The sequence below is a fragment of the Ischnura elegans genome, chromosome 6, assembly GCF_921293095.1.
Source record: "Ischnura elegans chromosome 6, ioIscEleg1.1, whole genome shotgun sequence".
Taxonomy (NCBI): domain Eukaryota; kingdom Metazoa; phylum Arthropoda; class Insecta; order Odonata; family Coenagrionidae; genus Ischnura; species Ischnura elegans.
In genome coordinates, this window is record NC_060251.1 from 104,293,767 (window position 1) to 104,316,916 (window position 23,150).

Consider the following 23,150-nt stretch of genomic DNA (forward strand, 5'->3'; position numbering starts at 1 on the left):
GCAGTAAATGCATAAGAAATAATCATTACACCCTATATAAATAGAAGCAGAATCATAAATTATATATATAAATTAAAATTATTATTATTATAATTTTATATATGAAAATAGAAATTTTATTCTCCTGCTTGGTCTTGCATAATGTAGACATAGGCTTTGTCATATTATATCTACTCCTTAAAATACAGAGATTCAATGTTCACATTCCGTAGGATTTGAAATTTTCACGTTGGCAAATACAAACATACAAAATTGAAACATAAGATACAATAGTATACAATTTATAAGTAGGTTTCATGAATGATAATATTTGCAAGTTTTTACTAATTTACAATTTTCCAACATTTTACAAAATACAATTCCTTTTGGGTTTTTAGAAAAAAAGAGAATTCATCAACAGTATAAAAAACTTCACTGAGTAATAAGGTTTTTACTTTCCTTTTAAATTGCCCAAGGGATGTGATATTCCTGATACTCTGGGGTAGGATGTTGTACAATTTTTTTCCATTATGGTACGGACCATCACTGCATAGTTTTGTATTTCTAGTTAGACATGTAGTTTATCACTAGATCTAGTTTGATAGCTATGGTACTCGTTGTTTTTAACAAAAAATTTATGTTTCTTTTTATAAATACCAGTACATATGTTAAGGATGTATAAAGAGGATAAAGTCAATATTTTATGATTTTTAAAGTGAATTCTGCATGATTCTCTGTAAGGTAATCGTAACATGGTTCGCAAATTTTTATTCTGAATCGTAAAGATCTCAGAGCTGTGGTTACTATTCCCCCAGAAAATAATTCCATAAGAAATAAGGGACTGGAAATTAGCAAAATACAAGCATTTTAGAATATTTAGAGAGGTACTGGCCCTCAGGTATCTAATTTGGAATATAACACGGGATAACTTTGATTTTAGCCCTTCAATATGTGGACTCCATTTCATGGATTTGTCAACATTATTTACAAAAGAAAGATCTGAGTTCATTAATTTTACATTTGGTTGAAAATGACAATTAAAATTAATACTAACTGACTTCCTTAGGTTAACAGAGAGCATATTCTCTTGAAGCCATTCTTGAAGACTATCAGTTGTTCTAGTTATTTTTTCTTGTAGAGAAAGGTAGTTTTGGGCCTGTATTAATAAACTGGTGTCATCAGCATACAAAATAGTTTTTACATCAGGAAGATTATCTGGCAAGTCATTTACATACAGATTAAATAGTAAAGGCCCAAGGATTGAGCCTTGAGGGACACCATGTTTCACAATTTTTGAGCTTGAAGAAAACATTTTAATAGAGTTGGTACGGACATCATAGTGAGAAATTTGAGTCATTTGCTTTCTGTCAGTTAGATATGATTTTATCCAATTGTGTGCAAGTCCAGTTATGCCATATTTTGTTAATCGTTCAAGCAGCAAATCATGTTTTAATGTATCAAAAGCTTTTGTCAGGTCTATGTAGAGTCCCAAAGTTTGATTTTTGTCATCAATACTGTTTAAAGTATCATTAAGAAACTCGTACAATGCATCAGTGGTTGACTTATTTTGTCTAAAGCCAAACTGAGAAAAAGTGATGGTTGCATTTTTGTCTAGAAAATTGATGAGACGTCTGTGCATAATTTTTTTCAAAAATCTTTGAGAAGCCTGAGAGAAGACTAATAGGTCTGTAATTGTCAGGATCATTTTTTTCCCCTTTTTTAAAAAGTGGATATACTATACTCGTTTTACGCTGTTGGGGAAAATTACCCTCTGATATAGATAGGTTTCCTAGGTAGGTAAGTACAGAAGTTATAAAAGGAATAGAAAACTTAATTATCTTGTCTGGAATGCCATCACAGCCAGAGGATAATTTATTTTGGAAAGACATTCCAATTTGCAGGATTTCCTGAGGCCATATATATAGCCATTATAAAATAATTTATCCCTTTGTATCCCGTAGCAGGAAACTATGAAAGGAGTGAAGGATACTACATTTCCTTGAGAAGCAGAAGTGGTGCCACAAACTTTGTCCTAAAACTTTTGAAAGTGATTCTAAGTGTTACTCTGGTGTAAATATAAGTGAACTTAGAAGGTTTTACGAACTCATCAACCAGGGTATAGAACTCATCGAATAGGGTATATATGACTCACATACGAGGGGAAATCTTGCTGAAGGATATCGGTGCTGATTTCATTGTTGAATGCAGAGGCCATAGGACCAAGTATTGCCGTAATATTGCATGAGGCAAAATTTTAATGTAAATATCCCTGTCTCTGAGTTACTCTTTCATTTTGATAGCACTTGTTAACCATTTTTTATAGTACGAAACTGACTAGAAGAATTACCAGGAACATAGGATGACCAAAGCGAGGCCTCTGCTTTAAAAATGCCGTTCCAACGCAATTTGAATGCTAATCCTGAAAGAAACTGAGAAAGCCCTGAATTTCCTCCCTTCATAGGTCCAAAAACAGCTTTCTGCTTTAAAAATGCCGTTCCAACGCAATTTGAATGCTAATCCTGAAAGAAACTGAGAAAGCCCTGAATTTCCTCCCTTCATAGGTCCAAAAACAGCTTGTAGGGGAAAGATATTGACTGTGATGATTTGTTCTTTTATTTTATAATTTTCGTACGGAAGCTGCATGAATAATAATATATTGTTTGTTTTACATAAATTATGAACATTACGAGACACTAAAGTGAAAGTTTGGGTTATCCATGTTTTCCGATTATGTATTTTTGGAAAATCATCAAAGAATCCAAAGCTCACCACAATCAACATTGCATCCTTCAATTACAAGACTCTAAAGGGGAACTGATCTCTGATTATACTACCATGTCATCCAATCTCAATGATTTTTTCCTGTCTCAGTCGGATCCCACAATCCCATGCAATTCCCCTAACTACTCTGTAACCCAATCGCCAAGCAACTCGTTGTACCTGCTTCCTTGTACTGAATCTGAACTGACCAATATTGTTAACAAATTGCCTAATAAAAATAGTCATGGATTAGATGGTATCCCCGGGAGAGTTGTAAAAAGATCTATCCTTGTCATTAAGGATCAAGTCCTATTCCTCATTAATGAATCTTTAAGGCTGGGAGTTTTCCCTGACTCTCTGAAGACTGCCAAAGTTGTTCCTCTCTACAAAGGCAAAGGAAGCAAACAGGATATGAATTCATACCGTCCGATTTCCTTGTTAAACCAGCTCAGTAAAATTTTTGAGAAGGTCTTTTACAACCGTCTGGTATCATACCTTGAGTCATTTAGTCTCTTTGTCCCCTTCTCAGAATGGGTTCAGAAAATCTAAATCCACATCCACAGCCACCTATGAAGTGGTGACCCACATACTTTCAAATCTGGACAAAAGAATGGAGACTCTGGGTCTTTTCTTTGACTTTTCTAAAGCCTTTGATCTTGTCAATCACCAACTACTCCTACTAAAACTGGGTTTTTATGGTATACGAGGTACTCCTTATAAGTGGATTGAATCGTATCTGAGTGGACGTCACCAACATGTTGTATTATACAAAAATGGCACTCAGTTTATCTCTCCTGGTAAAGAAGTCCTACTAGGTGTGCCACAGGGCTCTGTCTTGGGTCCTGTTCTGTTTTTGCTGTATATAAATGATCTACCAGGTACTCTTAAATCTGTCACAGGTGTCAAACCTATACTCTATGCTGACGATACTAATGTTATTGTATCTGCCCCATCATTGAATAGCTTGTCCCTTACAGCAGTCACTGCCACTAAACTCCTATATGAATGGTGTCAAAATAATTTTCTTAAATTGAACCTTGAAAAGTCTGGCCTTATTCATTTTTGTAACAAAAATAAGGAATCCGAAGCAATACCAATTGTTGTAGAGGGGAAACAACTCCCACAAATTTCCAGTTCAAAGTTCCTCGGAGTTATCCTGAACAAAAATATGACATGGGTAGAGCACATCAGCAAATTGCGCAGCAAGCTCAGTTCAACATGCTTTCTCATAAGAAGCATCAGGAACACAGTAAATAATGATGTCTTATTGTCCATTTACTATAGTGAATTTTACTCGCACATTATTTTCAGTATCCTGTTTTAGGGTTCCTCTCCCCATTCTACTGAAATCTTTAAAATTCAGAAGCGAATTATAAGGCTGATGTGCAATGCCCCCTATGATTCACCTTGTCGTCCCTTGTTCAAGAAACTGGACATATTACCACTACCATGTGTGTATATTTTTCATTTACTTGCTTACACAAAAAGAAATCTATTTCATTACATTAAGAATCGTGATGTCCACCATCATTCCACGAGGCAAATTGACCAGCTGCATGTTTCGTATGTGCGCACCAAGAATACCAGCGCTGGTCCAAATTGTATGGGCCTTCAACTCTACAATAAATTGCCACCTGAACTTAAGGCACCATCAAGTGTCACTACTTACACGGCTTCTCTCACTAGCCTTAACCAACGCCTTGACAACCTATCTGAAGACAACATCCAAATTTCAAATCGTGTTTCGAGTCTTCAAGTTCAGTTCAATAGGGCTGAGCAAGAGTGGCTACGAAATGTTGTTGAATTTCGTGGTGTTCCCTTCGTCGATGGTGAAACCCTTGACTCTATCGTCTGTAACGTAGGGCAAGCGCTTGGTGTGGACATCAGTGTGTCTGACCTTGATTATTGCTATCGCCTTAAATTGCATGGCAAAGGGTCTGATTCACCTAACCCAGTGATAGTCCGTTTTCTTCGGCATTCACTCGCCTCTAAGGTTGTCGCCGCCCGTAGTGGGAAGAGAAATTTCACTACCAAAGATATAGGCTTCAGCCTCTCTCCTGCGGCCCCAGTGTACGTAAATGAATCCCTTACGCCTTTCAATCGTAAACTGTACTCAGTGGTTCGCGACTTGAAGAAAAATGGCAAAATCAAGTATGTTTGGGTGCGCAATGGAAGGATTTACGTTCGCAAAGAAGACGGTTCCGAGCGCCTCACCATTTCTTCGACGGAGGATACTGATAAACTTTCTTCATTGGTGGATTAGCAACCAACTTGTCAACCCAAGGGCTGCCATCTGGTTCAAAGAGTTTTTCAATCTAATTGCATTAAGATATGTTGTGTTAATTGCCAATCTTTTTTTAACACTCAGTCATTGCTTGCTCACAAGAAGATCTCAAGAGATTTAACTCTGTGCCACGTTAATTGTCAATCCCTATTTGGCCATTTTGATGAATTCTGCCTCTTCTTTCAGGAATCAACCTACGACATAATTTGCATGTCCGAAACTTGGCTAAAAGAACGCATACCAGATGAGATGGTTACAATGAATGGTTATAATATATTTAGACATGATAGAATTGGTAAAGGTGGTGGGGGTGTTGGCGTATATGTACGAAAGAATTTGAATGTAAATGTTCTTGCCACTTCCCCCGGCACCTACTCCCATACTTCTGAATTTATTATATCAGAAATACATAGTGAAATTTCCTCGAAATTACTGCTATGTGTCGTGTATCGGCCTCCTAAAACGGCACTCCCCATAGACTTTGAAAATGCATTTTTGCACTATGCCCCTACCTTTAAAAATATTGTTATATTTGGTGATTTCAATGCTGACCTCATACGAAATAATTATGATGGTAAATACATGCATAACTTTGTGCATTGCAACAATCTCCATCTTGTACCATATGCTGCAACGCATCACACAGGAAAAAGTCTTACCCTGTTAGATCTCTGTATCGTCGACGATCTGGAAAAAGTTTCAAAATACTCTCAGACTTCTGTCCCCTTCCTGTCGTCTCATGACTTGATTGAAATTACCTACAACTTCAGTTTATCTATGTCTGTCACACCCACCTCTTTCAGATTCCGTGACTTTCAAAACATTGATTCCCGGTGCCTTCATGATGCGCTTCTAGCGATGGATTGGAATGGTGTTTTTAACTCTAGTTCTATCGATGGAAAACTTGGTTGTTTCACGTCAAACATAGCTAGTTGCTCTGACACTTTTTTTCCCTTACGGGTATGTCGGCCTAAACGCCGAACACCTCCTTGGCTGAATGAGACGATAAAACTCATGATTAAAGAACGCAACCAAGCGCGATGTGCCTTTCGACGCATTGGTTGTTCCACTCTGCGACAAAAATACAAGGAACTTAGAAATCGCGTTAAATCAGCCATCAATGACAGTAAACGCCAGTTTTATTCCTCGAAGCTTTCCTCGCAGAGAGACCCGAAATTGATTTGGCGTGAGCTTCGAAATCTTGGGCTGGTTCGAAGACGGGACTCTTCTCTACCCCCAAATATAACTCTCGATCAGCTAAACTCCTACTTTTTGTCAACTACGATTAGTCATAATGATGCCCCAGCTAACTCCAGACTTGAGCGAGTTATACCATTCAGTGATAACAACTTTTACTTTAAGCACGTAACTCCTGAGACTCTGATCGAAGTATTGGAGTTCTCCAAGTCAAATGCCACTGGAGTTGACGACATTCCAGTAAAGATTATTCAACTTGCCAAATATGCCCTATTACCTTACATCCTTGAAATTTTCAACCATTCTCTCGATAATTCAGTATTTCCATCGGAGTGGAAAAAAGCACTTATTCGTCCGATAAAGAAGACAAAAAATGCAAAATTACCTTCTGACTTCCGGCCAATCTCTATTCTGTGCGCCCTGTCGAAAATGTTGGAGAGAATTGTTTTCAAGCAAGTTACAGAGTACCTAAATAACAATAACAAACTTGACGCTATGCAATCAGGTTTTCGGCATGGATACAGTACGCAGACGGCACTACTAAAGATAACCGATGACATTCGACTTCATATTGATAAGCGTATGGTTACAATACTAGTTCTTTTTGATTTCAGTAAAGCATTCGATCGAGTTGATCATAATCTACTAATCCATAAGATGGTGAAGCTTGGTTTCTCTTGTTCAGCTTTAAACTGGTTCTGCTCCTACCTAGGCAATAGATTTCAAGCAGTCTTAGGACCTGAAAATAACTTATCCGCATGGGCTCCAGTATCTTTCGGAGTTCCTCAAGGATCTGTCCTGGGACCTCTGCTATTTTCTATATTTGTCAATGACATTTCAATTGCGATTAAAAATTGTAAATATATGATATATGCAGATGACCTTCAAATATACATCCATACTTCGATTAAAAACATAGCTGATAGTATTAATCTAGTGAATCATGACGTGAGAGAAATCACAAAATGGGTGGGTAAAAACCACCTCATACTGAACTGTTTGAAGACGAAAGCAATAATCATCGGTAGCTCAAGGATCCTAAACAAAATAGATTATAATCACCTTCCTCCAGTTGTAGTTGGTGACCATCAAATACCGTTCAGCGACTCTGTTCGCACTCTTGGACTAACCCTCACAAAAAATTTGTCTTGGAACCAACATGTGAACGAAATCTGTAATAAAGTCAATATCACACTGTATCAACTAAAACTGCACAAGCACTTACTTCCTATATCCACCCGAAAAATGTTAATTTCTACCCTGGTATTCCCTTCCTTTGACTATTGTAGTCTTGTTTATAATGACATGCCTAAAGAGCTGGATAAAAAGTTACAAAGGCTACTTAATTCATGTGTAAGATATGTATTCAATTTAAGAAAGGATGTTCATGTATCACAGTACAGAATCAGCCTTGGTTGGCTAAATCTTTGTAATCGAAGGAAATATCTACTCGGTGCTCTTCTTTTTAAGATTTTCAGAGAGAGAATCCCTAATTATCTCCGGGAAATCTTTATGAACAGATCAGTAACCACCCATATGTCATCTCGCAAAAATGACTATTTATGTTATCCTACTCCACGTACTAATATCTACCAGAAATCATTTCTGATAACGGGATCAAAATTCTGGAATTCTCTCCCTGAGGATCTTAGACAGAGGGGCTCCATCCATGCTTTTAAAATTAAATTGTACATGGACTTACTCAGTGGAGAGCTAAAATAAACTCCCACGAAAATACAGCCTATTATGTATCATTATTATGTATTATGTACTATATTCCGTCTGCCTATGATGTCAAATTTCAATCCTTGTTACGTGTTATTTCTTTTTTATAGGTGCGTATCAAACAACTTTACTTGACATTTTTCATGAACTTTTTGCTTTGATGAGCCATTATTTTTGTAAATTGTGTTTTTTGCTCCAAGGGTTTTTTCCCAGAGCATAATAAATATCTATTCTATTCTATTCTATTCTACTTTTAAGACCAACCTACTTAAATATTTGAAATTAAGAATGTATTATTCTGTAGATGAATTCTTAAACAAAGTTTGATGTATCCTGCATCATTGTATATTTGTATTTATTGTATATATATTTTTTTATCTTGACGTGTCCTATATCCAGTGCACCCCTTGTACTTCTAGATCTCTGGACAAATAAACATTATTATTATTATTATTATTTATGCGGTCTCTCCCCTTAATTAGCCCGGATAATCAGGAGTGTGCTGTTGTAGAACACCCTGCTATTCTATAGTCAAGGTGACTACTCCCTTTTTATTTACTTTTGTGTGTTTTATTTCTTTTAGGAAAAAAAGACCAAGGTGTGTAAGGAGAAGAAGAGGAAGAAGTCGAAGAAGAAAAAGAGTCGAAAAAGCTCATCAGATGAGAGTTCATCAGAGGTAAGCTGTTAAACTAAAAAAATTATACTTTGGTCTAGATGTAACACTTATGTTTTTTGTGTGGTACCGACCTTGTATGTCTAGAATTTGTGGTGCTATTTAAATTGCACTTCTATTTAGATTTACAATTCATACATAAAGTACATGCTTGCAGTTACGTTTGACATTTTTCTTCAGATTTTTTTAATCACTGTCTTGTATTCCACCAATGAAAGGAAAAATTTCCTACTTTAATATAATCAGATAATGTAAAGTTGTGTGTGCCAAAATATTTTAATTTTCTGTCCAGAATTCTGGTATGTATGTAATTCCTTCTTGCATGTTTTACTTACTCTAGCTCATTATTCTGCTTTTACTTACATTACTCTTCCACTTAAGTTTGTTTAATGTGTCGTGGTCTTGCACATTAAAGTTGATACTTTTATGCCTGCATGTCCTTCGTACAAATCTATAGTTTAGCGATCCAATTGAGCTGATACTTTGCCCTTCTTGCAATGACATGGATGAATAAAGCAAGTTTTCTTTCTGTCATTCAATATTATTATTATTTCAATTTTTATTTGATAATTAATTTTTTTGCATAGAAATTTTAATGCTGTAATCGAGGCTTTTTCTCAGGAGTAAACAGCATATATTGTTTTTCCTTGGTAAACATGGCTTTTCAAAATAAATTAGGATACTAAATTAACGTAGCAATTCATGCTAGTGAATGGGAATTTATTTGCTCAGAGGGAATGCATATGTAAAGGAGCATGATCAAAAATCAAAACCTGAGATGTTAATTGAAACCCCCTACGTTCATATTATCGTAGGAATTTGAAACAGTTGGAAAAGTTTATAGGATACCGGAATGGATTTTAGCAAGATTTTTTTAAAGCGTGAGTTTGCTTTTTCTTAATTTTATGTCCTTATCCCTGAAAGAATGGTACAAAACATGGTATTAAATTAGTTGGTCTTCATTCAAATTTTTTTCCTCTACCCTCCTCATTACTGCAGGATTGATTAATTGGAAATCAATCAAATAGCCTACCCTATACAATATGGCAATCGATCTTGCTGATTTGCAGATGCCCTTCTTGTTCTTGCTTTGATTTCAAGGTTGTCATTAGGAAAAAGATCATTAATACCATATTTTTCCAAATATAGTCCCCCCCCTAATGTTAAGGTGTTTCTGGGAAAAAAATTTAAAATGGGTAAAAATATAGTCCCCCCTCTTTACTTTTACCATAGGCATTTTTGGAAAAAAAGGGGGGAATATATTCAGATAAATGTGGTTACTCAGCTGGATCAGGAGCTCAAGTGAGGCACTCCTGCTGTTGTCCACACAATGCAGCCACAGATTGTCTGCAATGAGTGCTTTGTTTCTTAAAAATTATCCGTGAACTATCATCTTGACTGACTGATTATCTGGCCTAGAATTTTATAATTTTGATTTCAAGTATAAGAAATCATTCCAGGTGTTACTATGTGGAAGTTAATCTGTCGTGTAATGGTGTTTAATTTGATTTCAAAGGAGAATGGTATGGTCAAGAGTATGAATATAACAATATCGGTTGCTGGCAATTGAGGGGCAGTTAAGGAAAATATAACCCTGAAAAAGTGGATTATGTGGAAATAAGGTTATAGCACTCCTTAATTTAGAATATAGGTGTTTAGAAAAGGCTTAAGAAATTCCCTAACTGAATTGTATTAAAGTAAAGGTTTGGGATGGGTATTTAAAGATCGCCCATTGGCTGAAATAAATTACTAGCCACTTAAGCAGATGGGCTCAGTAAAAACGTAGCTTAAAGTTTTCCATATGGGGTATATAGTCCGTTTTAGGAAAAAAGCGCATGCAGAGGTGTTATTTTTGCAGTTTTCACTCCATAACTAAAAATACCGAAGCTACTCTCCTTTTATAAATATCTTGCAAAAAATTGTATTCTTTTCCAGGCAGATACCAAATTGCAAGTTTGTTGTCATAGTCAGTAGCTATTCTATGTTGCTCACTCTAGCAGAGTATCTGCATACTAGGAAGCCATTTGTTAAAGTTAATACTGCTTAAACCCATTTAGGTTTTCTTTTTTAGGCATCAAAGCTCAAGAAAAAAATGTGTACTATCTCTTGCCTGTATGATGAAGTTCTGGGGATCTAAGCATTAACTTGGAGTTATTATACATGCCTCAAGTCTCGTAATTTCTGTGGGCTTGTTTCTAATATGCTCACATGCTGAGCACCTAGGTCACATCGCTGTAACTTTGTGTCAAAGCAGGTTGTATGGACTTTGTGTTAGAGGCACACCCTGATTTTCTGCTGTGATTTAAGGGATAAGATATGTGTCTCTTACATCAGTTTAAACAGTATTTTTGCTTGTGTTGCCTGATGTATCCTAAAATTTCTCATAACCTCTAATTGTTTGATATGTAAGTTGGACCGTGCCAAACAGCTCAAATGCCTTGCTAGGGACTATCTATACCTACATTGTAATGAGTTGTTTTTTTCCTTTTGTAGGATTCCAGCAGCCCAGAGAGAGAAACAGAGGTGCGTAGGAAAAAGTGTAAGAGATCTCATTCCTCTAGTTCATCTGATGAGGAAGAATATAAAAAAAGAAGAAAGCATTCTAATTCAAAGAAGAAGAAGAGTAGAAAATGAAGGAATTGCTTCAAGGAGATATTCATTGTCAACTTCTATATTAATTTATATTCATCATTTCTCTGGACAGCTTAAGAACTATTTACATACTTACTATAGATGTATATACATGTTTTTTTTAATATTTTGATTGCCATAATACATTTATGACTGAACAACAAGTTATATTCCCTTACTACCCTCTATGGTTGTGATTTTTTTCTTTGGTTATCATTTCCTGAGCTGATTACTTGCTGGACTTCTGCTATTGATTTACGCCAGATGAAGCAGATATTTTGCCCATTGTCATCTAGGAAGTACACTAAATCTGGCAACTCTGAACATTGCTACAGTCCATTCTGGAGGTAAACCATCTGTATAATCCCTGTGGAATCTGGAAATCAAGTTAAGTTATATGGCTATACTCGAGATTAAATGGGAGTTCACAGAAATCTGGAAGATTGTTACCTGACTTTGATTTCCATGAATACCGTTGCCAAACGTCCTTCATATCTACTTTGTTTCAAAGCCAAGAAAAGCATATCTACATCACAGAACTTCTTTTCTGAAAAATTATTAGTAAGCTGTTTACTCTAATATTGGAGTCAAAGGGCAATACAAGAAAATTAGTCATTCAATTTTAATATCCGCACTCACTAAAATAAATTGTTTCATTGGCACTCATGGAGGAGCTAAATTTCATTTCATTTGAAGTAGCTAAGCTAAAGCTAAGTAGAAGCGCTAAAATCATTGGCATGTTTTTACTAACCATTAAGCCTCTGAAATCGCACACGCTGGGGTAAAGCAACTTTAATTTCTTCCTTAGTCAAGTTCACATTCCTTCTCTGAACATCTGTCCATATAGTCTCCACTTCATGACGAAGAAGACTAATAGCAGCCGGTGTCAAGAGACCCTCTAAATCGTCGAAATTATTCGATGAAATTAATTGTGTGACGGAGGAGACAGCCTGATGACGAAGATCATAATTAACTACCGTAATTAAACGTTGAAAATAGCCAATTCGACAAGACTTACTAGCTTGGTGCCATCCCTGAATTCATTTTCTTTGAATGTTGGATCCCAGGCTCTACGCAGCATACCAAAATCAAGTTTGTTTACTAACCATCGAAATGGGTTTTGTATATACAGTATAACCGATTTTTGCTCTGGGGTTTCATCATTCCTACCACTGTGGGTGGCTCTAAGGGTAATATCAAAATTTTTGCAACCCGAGGCGGTGGCAAGGCTTTTAGGTCTCCAAGTATTTGTCCAAGGAGGGTATGGATAGGTACGAGTAGATAAGTGAAGCAGTCTTTTCACTTGAAGTGAATTCCCCTTATGCTTACTATTACACAGAATATTATACTTTGCACAATGAGGTCTGCTATCTGCTATAAAAGACTTAAATCCAAATGTTGAGGGCTTGATATGCTTCGCAATTGGATCAAAATATTGAATTTTCACAAGTCCAGAAGTAAACATTCCCAAAGAAATTCCTTCCCAGCAACACGTTCGCAAGAAATGTTTGGTATTAGTCGCATGGGCCGCTAAAATTTCGAGAGACGTTTTGAAAAAGATGAGACCATGACACAATGAATTTACTGCGAAGTATTACACATAATTTGGAATAGAAAACAAAACAAAGACTGACGGGAGAAATTGCCCAAATACCACCGTCGCTAGTCGCTACCGTCAGATGTTTATTTTTATAGAATTAGTTAAATACATCGCTTATATATGCCAGGCTAAACATTCATCAATTTGATCATACAACCCTGAAAGCTTCCTTAAAGACTTGATGTTATATCAAGGGGGATAATTAAAGTTTGAGAGATGATTCATGAATTCCTGTGTTTTTATCGGACTTCCGGTGGGCGTTCACCAGACTTCTGCCACACGGAAAAACATGAAAATCTGAGAGCGAATTCTGCAGAAGGGACTAAACAGGACTGAAGGAATGGCGTACGTGAATGTCGCTGAATGGAAACCAGAGCAAGTAACAGAATGGCTTAAAGGTCTGTATTTCAAAAAATGTGCCCAATTTCTATTCTACTACTCGACCTTAGTTACTCTAGGTGATATTAAGCTTAAATAGACGCATTTAAATTTAATTTTCATCGAGGTATGAGCGAGTAGGTAACTTGTGAATCCTCCCTGACATGTCATTTAATCTTGTTTTTATTCTTGTAGTCTCTTATTATATATAGAATTGTTCTGTTGAGTGCGTGGCTGTGTTTTATATTTATCTAGTGTTTCTACAATGTTTGTTTTTTTAGGTTTGGACAACGTCATTTTGCCGTATATTCATGCTTTTCTTAGCAATGAGGTAAGCGGACAGCAACTACTAAATTTGCAGCCAGATGATTTGGAAAATTTGGGAGTTTTTAAATTAGGCCACCAAGAGCTCATTTTAGAGGCTGTGGAGTACTTACAGAATTTTGTGAGTATTTGTGCATTAATATATCTTTCCTTTATCTACTTAAAATTGTAGATGAGTTGAGTATGAAGTGGAATGATCATTTCTTCCCCATGTATTTTGTGCTGCAGGAAAAGATGAATTTTTCTCTTTTTGAAAGTTTAATTTCCTATGTCAACCGAAACGTTTTGGTTCGATGGTATGCGTGGCCAATATCCTTGTGGAAGCGGTGAATTTAAAAAAAATTCTGTTAATAAGTTCCACATCGTGAATTCGTGAAACTTGCCCCGATAGTCATTTCACTCGCTCTTTATAGCCTTTTACGTTCCAATTTCCTGGGCCATCTTTTAGTTCCGAGTTCCAAGTTCATCGCCTAGGAACCTATGTATTTATTTTCCTATCATTAATTTTTTTCATAAAATTCTTAAGAGGTAATAATTATTGGAAGCTATATATCTTGCTTACTTCTTCGGCATTACGAGGCGTTCCATCAGAACTTCTGCAGTCGCCTTCATTAATGTTACTGATTTTGAAATGCGGTAATTAGCCATGTCCTGCTATGAAATAATTATTAAAATTGAGATTTTTGGGGCAGAAAAAGTGCTATTTCCATGTAAAACGTAAAAGTAAAGCCCTTTTAGACCGATTTTCTGTTTGTTTTGACCGATTTTCTGTTTGTTTTGACCTATCTCTAAGCATTTATGAGATATCGTCCATTGTAATGCAATCTACCCGCCAGGGCGCTACCCCGCACCGTGGCACCACCGAGGTACGGCCCGCACCACTTACTAGAGACTTCCCCTCCCCTCCCTCGACAAAGACTTTGCTCCTGATGGCAAGATGTAGTCTTTGAAGAAATGTGCTTAGGTTAGAAAGAATTTAATTGCCATGAAAATACTTCCAATCAAAGTGATCAATTTACTCGTATTTTCACTTGTCCATGAATTTTAGTACATATTAACCAAAACGAAATACATTTTCGTATTTCTAATCTTTCACTGACACCACATATTTGGCATTTAAAGTGTAATTGCGTACGCTAGGGGTTTTACTACGATGAAAATTCACACTTATTGTTAGCAATTAATTTTGAAAGCCCTCCTCCTTCTAGGTGACTGAATTAAAATCTTGAATTACCTAGTTTCACCCCTCTCTCTGCAGAATCATCTACCACTTGAAGACCCCGAATAATTTGCACATCATTCTTGTAATCAGGATGTTCATACCATTCTTGCGTGGGCAAATCAAAGAATGCAGTTCATATTTCCAATGCATTAAATAGCTTTCTCGAATTAGTAGTGACAAAATTTGATATAGATACCATGGTCAGGTCTTTATATTTATAGAATGCCTTCTTTGGTGTATCATATTTTCCCTCACACGTCCTCATATGGCGTATCACGTTTACCTTTTCACACCTAGAAATGGATCCGTCACAGAACAACAGGCCTACCAACTCCTCATTCAGGTACCACAAGTGGTTTGAAAACCTCTTTTTTACTCCTTTCGCTATGTCCAGGTTAACACTTTCGTTAATTTAGGATCTGAAAGTCACTGTTGCAGGGAGCCGATGCAGCACAAAGAACGGAGAACCACAACTTTTTCTTTCTTCTTGAGCATATTGAAATCTATTCCACCAACAACTGCATTTCGTGCTCCTCTTTGATTGCATAAGAATTTTACTTCTACATCCCACGCACATTTATCCGAGAGATTAAATGCGTGCGTCAAAAATTCAATGGCACCGCCCCCTTGCAATGTCAAACAAATCATCAAGTTTTGTTAAGAAATATTCTCTTCTCTTCATCTCCACGGTGGTTCCCGCTCTCTCTTTATGTCGTCGCACATTCATCTATTTGTTGTGTAATTTTTCTAATTTTTCAATCGCCTTATTATCCGTTATTGATCTACAAATGTGAACTCACTGCCTCGTTTCTTTTTCTTTGAATATTTCTATCTACTGGCAGCCCTGCTCATTTCCTTCATTCCTTTATAATTCACAAACACAATTGTATCAAATACTTATAACCTTTTGTACATAAAGAGCAGTTTGGAAAAAATCATGCAGTAATGCTGCGCGGTCGTATGGTGGCAACAAACTAAGGTTTAAGGAATTGGCCCACAGTACATAGGACGGCATTGAAGGGTTAAAATTGACATTGTAGGCTTTAAAAACATTATTCATGACACAAGAGGAACAACCTTTTCAATTCCGTACCACTAGCATGTAAATCTTGCCATCAGGGGCAAAGTCTTTGTCTAGGGAGGGGAGGGGGTGGAGGGGAAGTCACTTGTAAGTGGTGTGGGCCGTACTTCAGCGGTGCCATGGTGCGGGGTAGCGCCCTGGCGGGTGGATTGCATTACAACGGACGATATCTCATAAACGCTTAGAGATAGGTCAAAACAAACAGAAAATGTGTCTAAGAGGGCTTTACTTTTACGTTTTAAATGGAAATAGAACTTTTTCCACCTCAAAATACTCAATTGAAGGTCCTCAGTCCTTAGGGCCCTTGGGGCACTGGTTGCCGTTATTTTAAAGTAACCAAATTTCAACACATGAACATAAACCTCATTTGGATCATTTTGAGTCTTGGAAAACATAACTTTTCTCAATTCTGAAAAATAAGGGCCGGCCTAGTATACACCTCAGGTACCTAAGATGATAATATGTAATTCGTCCTATCTCTTCACCAAACCATCTTACAGCCATGGTTTATGGCTCATTTTAAAGTTAAACCTTTCTTAAAACTACTAATACCAACAAAGATTGAGTAAATATAATTTCCTCTTATAGTTAATTTGATATGGATTATAGTGTACTTTTGATGTTTATAAAATTGTTAGTTAACTTTTCTCGGATACTCCATCTCTAAATTTCTAGCTGAAGTGTTAAAGATTTGTGGAATTGAGCTGGAGTGAACCGTATTTTCCACAAGAGCTGCTTTTCATGTTCAGCAAAGATAGAGTCATAAACCATGGTGTGTGTATTCTATTGGCGGTAACCTATGTAATGCCATTAGAAGTTAGGTGTGAACAAATGTATGTCAAGCATCCTAGGCTAAAACTTGTTCCGCATATAGAATGCGTCCCATCAGTGTGTCACATTTTTGCCAGACTGGTTGATGCCACATGAATTGGTCAACAGAACGCAACTCGGCCCACCACTTATGAGCCACTTTATTGGCTTTAACTAGGTTGCTTCATCTGACACTGATTTCAGTCTGATGCTCAGGTGGCTACAGGTGTATCAGAAATTAGCAATGCCAATACCCAGCAGTGAGCATGTACCCATGCCGTATTCTAGCGGCTCTGTGCCTCCAGTATACTTACCTGGTGCAATGTCCTCATTCACCACATTTTTATTGTCAGTTGTGATGGAGTTTGAAATATCAGGAGACCTAATGTTTCAGTTTCTCTGTCTCTCACTCACTTCTCCAGGTCATCATCATCATTAGTCAACAATTCTAAGATTGGTTTGACGCAGCTCTCCATTCCTCTCTCCTATCCGCTAGCCTTTTCATAGCAACCTATTTCTTCTCTTTTACATCTTTTATAGCCTATCCTATGTAATTTAGTTGGGGCCATCTTTGCCCTTCTTAACCTTCACCTGTCCTACTATTGTTATCATCAAGCCCCATCATGTCTCTTAATGTGGGCAACTAAGTTGTCCTGTTTTCTGCTTAAGGTTTTTAGATGACTTCTCTTTTCTCCCACTACTCTCAGCACTTCCTCATAATGGTAGTTCATTAAAAAAATGGCCTTTACCCTTATGCAAGGTTGAAGATGTTATGAATTCCTGCTGAGCAGGTCACCACTTCTACTTCTCTATTCGATCTTGTGTTTCTTGTCTCACACGATTCATTCAACAACCCTTTCGAGACGGTGGAGCCTTAGCCTTAGCATGACTGCTGTACTGAGCCCCAAGAGACTTTTCGCTCCCCTCCGTACAGAGTATTTTTGCAGGACATTTGTTAAGAAGGGTCTTGCTGATAATCACGCACACTCAGCACCAGCCTTTTTTGTCCCTTCCTAGCGGGAACTCCGCATTATCTCGGACTCCGAAGGTTGTTGGGCTCCCTCCTTTAAGGGTTTATAACCCTACCAGCGGCATTGGTTCGCGGTCAGTCATGCTTTGTTTTCATGAAATAGCTATATGGATAATTGTAGCTAGAACTTTGATTGCAGACTTCGAATTGAATTCCTCGTTTTATTTTGAGAATTGTCAAATTTTTAACAAAGCTCTACCGTCAATATTCACGCATTTAATGCAGTAACAATTTCCATGTTGATGTATATACTGAAATCAAGGTATAAGTTAATATTTATTGTAGAATTTTGTTTAAAAATTGTAAATTCTGCTCAAGAGACAAATAATTAAATTCTTAGTTCATATTTTTGAGAAAGAAACAAATATTTATTTCGCAAAATGACTGGATAAACAATTGTATGACCAACAGACCCTTACCGCTAAGAGGGGTATTATAAGATGAGGGGTCCGGGTACCTGCTTCTGGATTTCAAGGGTAAAGCCTAAGCCCCGCCCTAAGTGTCGGGTCGCGAAACAAAGACATCGCACACCCACGACCTTCGTAAAAGGAAGAGAGATAGGAAAGGTATATATTTGGCATTCGTTCACCTGCGTAGGAAATTTTCCCACGAAAATTTGCTGATTTCATCTCCTGGGTCAAGAAACGTCCAGATACATATTTTCGTCTTTTTCGCTTGTCACGTAATCGAGAAAAATAGATACCGTCATTTAAAAATCTAAAAAGGGTGAAATATGTACTCCAGCTGTAATAATCTTTCGATTTAGGCAATAAAAAAATATTAGGAAACCACCCTATTTACAAAATGGTGAGATTGCAGGATTTGACCGAAATTAAAGGTACTCCGATTGGTCTGAAGATTGGGTTTTCAATGTATCATATCGTCTAGATTCGAAAATTGACCCTGAATAAGTAGAGTTGTAGAGGCAGTTGGCTACACGGTAATAGATAAAAATGTAGTATTCTGTCAATTTTTCCTAGGGTTTCAAACGGTCATTGAGGGGGTCAATTCTGTGAATAGTTGTCCTACCTCATATAGTTCACCCCAAACAGTTGTATGAATCATTCAGTTAGTAGTCGGAAGTGTGTATTATAGTATAGCGATGATAGTTTACCATCTATTTTTGGGTTCAGTTGTAAAATGTACTTTGGATAAGTAGGTTGTAAATTGTTTACATGCATGGGACCATATTTGTTATCATGCTTGTGTGAGGTCTCCGCTATTATCCAAAATGTGCTGGAGTATTTTTGTAGGTGTATAATATATTATTTTGTATGAAATATGTAAGTTCAAAGAAATTCATCTATGAAACCTGCTGCATTGCTTTTGAAAGCTAGGTTATCTTATTGGCAGCCTCACCTTTCTCTAGTTGTTGGTATTTAGTTTTCCTAGAATACAATGCTATTGATGTTTCTGTATTATTATTTGTAATAATGATGCTATTTTTGCATGAATATATAGTGATTTTTTTATTTTTTTCATATCTGAGATTTCAGTGAAAAGTGGGCTGTCCTACAATTAGTATGGAATTCTAAGCATTTTAAAGGCATACTCTAGGTGTTTAAATAGGAGATTAGGAGTGCTGCTTAGTTTGTTTCAGTATTTGTTTTTGCTCTTTTTATACATATTTACATGGAGATGAGCTATGGGCATTCTTACTTAATTTGCTATTCATTAAAAAATTATTTTTTGATGTTATACATTTTACCAGTGCAATTCTAAGAGAGCTTGGCCATCATAGTGTCAAGTCATCATAGATTCATGTATATTAGGTTCATTTTGTAATTGCATTTCTAAATTTTTTAAAAAGTAATTTTGCAAGCTTTTATGTAATTGTAAATACCTGGTTGAAGACATTGCTTGCATTTTATTTGTGTTTTATGCAGTTAAATATATTTAACTAGGTATTTATCCTTGTTTGTGGCACAATGCAAAAGATTTTTACCTGTAAGATAAGATGCTTCCGTATGGTTAGCGGTGCTAGAGCATTCCTTTGAATTGTTTTGCCATTGTATTCCAGCACTATGAATTGGATCGAGAAAATTTACAGCTTTTGGCTTTACGATTATCGTGTCAAGCCCACAGCCTACATAATGAACTTAGAGACCAAAGTGATACACAGCAGGTGACAACTCAGACATTGGCGGATGTAGCTAGCGTTATAAAAGCTGTGAAACCATTAGCTTGCTGGCTTGATAGGTAAGTTGCATGCTACTTTTGCCACAAATTAAGTGATGGATACAAGGTTTTTCTGGTTCCAAAAATTGGCATTTGATAAACTGTTAATTAAACATGCTATTTCATTAATTGCTTTCATATTTGGCCTCTTACTAAGATATCTTGGTTATGTAAGCTATATTGCTTATTAGGGTATATATATAAGCTATAAACTCTCGCTGAAATACAATGTTAGGATTAAGTAGGAGTTGTAAATTTCTTCCTTTACCACAAGCATGTAACCAGGGAAGGATCGTTTGGAGTATCAGCTCCCCCAAAATTTCTTCATTTTTTCAAAAAAATATGTTGAAAAATTTGGCTTTTAACCCAATGAACTTGGTGTTCATTGCCATATGTGTAATAATTAACCTTACATACCTAAAAACTTGTATGCAATCTATAAATTTTGTATTTGTGGTAACACTCACGATAATGGTCTATATACCCCATAGGGAATTCTTTGCTTTCAGCAATCGATGGGTAACTCTGAGTTGTTTCTATTCCATGATTGTTTAACTCTTCCCTTGCCCCCTGGAAACTCTGGCTCTGTGCCAACCTTGTCAGGATTATAGAATGAAATTATAACATTCATAGTATGCAAATACCTAAATCCATTATAAAATGTATTTTACATGAGATATATGTAATCTGCATAACTTTTTGCAGTAGACTCTCGTTATTACGTAGTTCACAGGACCGTAAAACTGCAGGTTTATAACAATGAAGTCCGTATGAACGTTTATTTTAGGAATCACCGGAAAAACGTAGCTTCTCAAAATTTCTTGTCTCTTCAATCTTCCGAACTTACAGTCGCACTGCAAAATACCTTCCGAGTCAAGTGTGTAATATGCACGATTAAATTAAGTGCAAATATAAAAAACAAGCACATTTGTTTCATTTTCTCAAAAGAAGAATGCGGCATGATGCAATCAAGGGTTTATATCTTTCCAAATACAGTAAGTCCTCGATGCACGAACAAGATTCATTCTGAGACCTTGCTCTTTAAGTTGATAATTAGGCAAGGTGTCGAGGAGTGCTTTTATCCTGCAGAATGCAACACTGCATCACAATTGTGTGTTAACTCACGATTGTGACAAACTGATATAGCTGGGCATCTGATACAGCTGGAGCCGAAAAAATCGCTGTCCATGGGAAGGAAGAATGGGCAAAATGCTGAGCAGTTCCTGACTTCACTCCACATTCAACTGATACTTCATTTAGATTACCTATGCCCTAAGTGCGAGTTCCTCTACACCACATTGCATCACATTCAAAAGGAGCCAAATTCAAAATTTTGGGCACGCTTGAAAATTTTCAATGTTCGTATCTCTGAAAGTTTGTAAATCGAATGTGCATTGGAAGAGGACTCACTGAACGTCCAATTTACGAGCGGTAAGGAGTGAGTCAACTTGATTCCACAGGAATGAAGACTATTTTATGATGTCGCATGTATACTGATGTATCTCCTACTGAAAAAAGAACCATAATTGATGCTCTTGGGCACAGTACACGAGGAGAACTTAAACTTAGCACAATGATTATATCATAGCATAATGTGCATCCACCTAAATGCCATTGTTTATTCATGGAACTTTGTAATTAAGTTCGTTTTGTAACCACTTGGACCGGGACTGAGGTCCATAATTTTGTAGTAATGAAAATTTCATAATAATGTTTCTTTTACTATGGATTGGATAGGCCTTTTAGTCGGGACCAACAATTTGCTTCGTAATAACGAGAACTTCATAATAAGGTTGTTTATATTAACGAAAGTCTACCGTATTGATTGAAGAACATACAATGGATTGATGGGCATCGTAGTAGGATTCTCTTTATGGTGTTAAATTGAATATTCTTTCTTCTCAGAGTAGACATTTTGTATCATCTCTGTTATTGCTAATTTGATGCTAAGATGTACTTGGCCATGTCAGCAGGAATTCAAACGCACTGATGGCAATTTTTTTAATGTGCTCCTCAATCCTCTGATTGTTTAATTCTGGAGCATTTTGTATTGTTTTCTTGTTTTTGGCTGGTTTAATTACTGACATACAATAAATAAACGTATTTTGCTTTGTGCAAATGTCAATTGGAAAAAAATAGAGAATAACCAAAGTGTCTGTTATAATGTTCTATTTGGAATTAATTGAGCTGATGACTTTCAATGTTGTAGTAATTCTTGGATAATGGAGCATGTTCAGCTTTGATGTTAGATTGCTCAACATGTTTGAACTAAATGTCTTTAGATTTTTTGTGAGAGTTAAAAATCATTTGCATGGTTTGCTGTTAGGGAAACTTATAGGCTTAAGGAATATGATCACTGAATCTGTGGTTTTTATTAGCTAGGTATCTACAGGGTGAGTGAAAATTGATAAGCTTGATGTTCTAGATTTATTAGGCTCTAACAAAAATTTTAATAGCTTTTATGTTAGCTGTAATAATTACTGTTAGGGATACATTTTCTGCGAACTGCAAAGACAATCTCAGGTAGGTGATGAATCTTCTTGCATTGCAGCTGTTATACTGTAAAGAACCATCCCTGTAAAGCTTAGATAACAAAAAATGTACTTAATGCCTATATTTACTAGGAACGCCCTTTGGAACAAATTAGGTAAGGTAGGCCATCTAAATAATACATTAAGCTTGTGAAGATGGAGTGACTTGGTGACAGGAGGCTGCCAACAATTTTCTTCCCATCATCCGGGACGGAGGGCAGCAGCTCTTCGTCATATAGGTGAAGGTGGAGACCACGGTGGTCAGTACAGTGACACTCAATTTACAGCAGGCATGGTAACATTTACTTAAACAGCTATAGCACTGTGAATGGAAGCAAAGTAGAAACCACCACAGTACTGTCCTGAGGAGTCACAGTTATTCCAATTTTAAATATGTAATTAGACATGATGGAATGCTTTCAAGTGAAACATTAAACTAGTCCCCTATTCGTATCTCTGGGAAAGAAAGGATTACCTGAGTGCATATCGGTCAACTGTGATAAAATTATGAAGATATGTAGTAATATGGGATGTGAAATCACTTTGGCCCTGCTGTAGGCTGTAAAACCTTAAGGTGGTAATTCAGAGATTGAACCTTGATTTGCTAGGAATCAGGGAAATGAAGTGGCCTGAAGAGGGAGACCTATGGAGTGGATGCTGTAGGGTTACACGTACAGAATCTCTTAACAATAATGCTGGGATTGGGATAAGGCTCAGAAAGAATGCTGTATTACATAGGTGAAAAGC

The 23,150-nt window shown here is 36.6% G+C and overlaps 3 protein-coding genes across 5 annotated transcripts in view; 2 read left to right on the forward strand and 1 right to left on the reverse strand.

Moving 5' to 3' along the window:
* Nucleotides 1-11,410, forward strand: part of LOC124161297 (nucleolar protein of 40 kDa-like) — a 27,209-nt gene extending 15,799 nt beyond the window's left edge. For both annotated transcript variants that reach the window (XM_046537603.1, XM_046537601.1), the window contains 2 exons: nt 8,529-8,621; nt 11,112-11,410. In XM_046537603.1, the coding sequence (XP_046393559.1) occupies nt 8,529-8,621; nt 11,112-11,252 (234 nt within the window). In that variant the 3' untranslated portion in view covers nt 11,253-11,410. The remainder of the gene's footprint in view (nt 1-8,528; nt 8,622-11,111) is intronic.
* Nucleotides 11,274-12,871, reverse strand: LOC124161296. The gene is made up of 4 exons (XM_046537600.1): nt 12,268-12,871; nt 12,001-12,199; nt 11,700-11,796; nt 11,274-11,625 (listed from the first exon to the last, which is right to left on the reverse strand). Exons 1-4 carry the CDS (start codon nt 12,712-12,714, stop codon nt 11,538-11,540), a joined length of 831 nt encoding a protein of 276 aa, XP_046393556.1. The 5' UTR covers nt 12,715-12,871; the 3' UTR covers nt 11,274-11,537.
* Nucleotides 12,872-13,004: 133 nt separating this feature from the next.
* LOC124161294 overlaps nt 13,005-23,150 on the forward strand; it is a 34,256-nt gene continuing 24,110 nt past the window's right edge. Inside the window, exons 1-3 of one of the 2 annotated variants that reach the window (XM_046537598.1) lie at nt 13,005-13,247; nt 13,509-13,672; nt 19,715-19,893. In XM_046537598.1, the coding sequence (XP_046393554.1) occupies nt 13,190-13,247; nt 13,509-13,672; nt 19,715-19,893 (401 nt within the window). In that variant the 5' untranslated portion in view covers nt 13,005-13,189. Of the gene's footprint in view, nt 13,248-13,508; nt 13,673-19,714; nt 19,894-23,150 lie in introns of those variants that run through there. The other variant, XM_046537599.1, reaches the window with a different exon arrangement.

What these genes read in the sequence shown, in the direction of transcription:
- LOC124161296 (XM_046537600.1), bottom strand. Translation starts at nt 12,714, where the DNA reads ATGTTTACTTCTGGACTTGTGAAAATTCAATATTTTGATCCAATTGCG. An exon ending in TCAGGGATGGCACCAAGCTA is followed by an intron (nt 12,200 to 12,267) that starts GTAAGTCTTGTC and finishes CTTCGTCATCAG; the next exon opens with GCTGTCTCCTCCGTCACACA. An exon ending in TTCATGGAAATCAAAGTCAG is followed by an intron (nt 11,626 to 11,699) that starts GTAACAATCTTC and finishes CTTGATTTCCAG; the next exon opens with ATTCCACAGGGATTATACAG.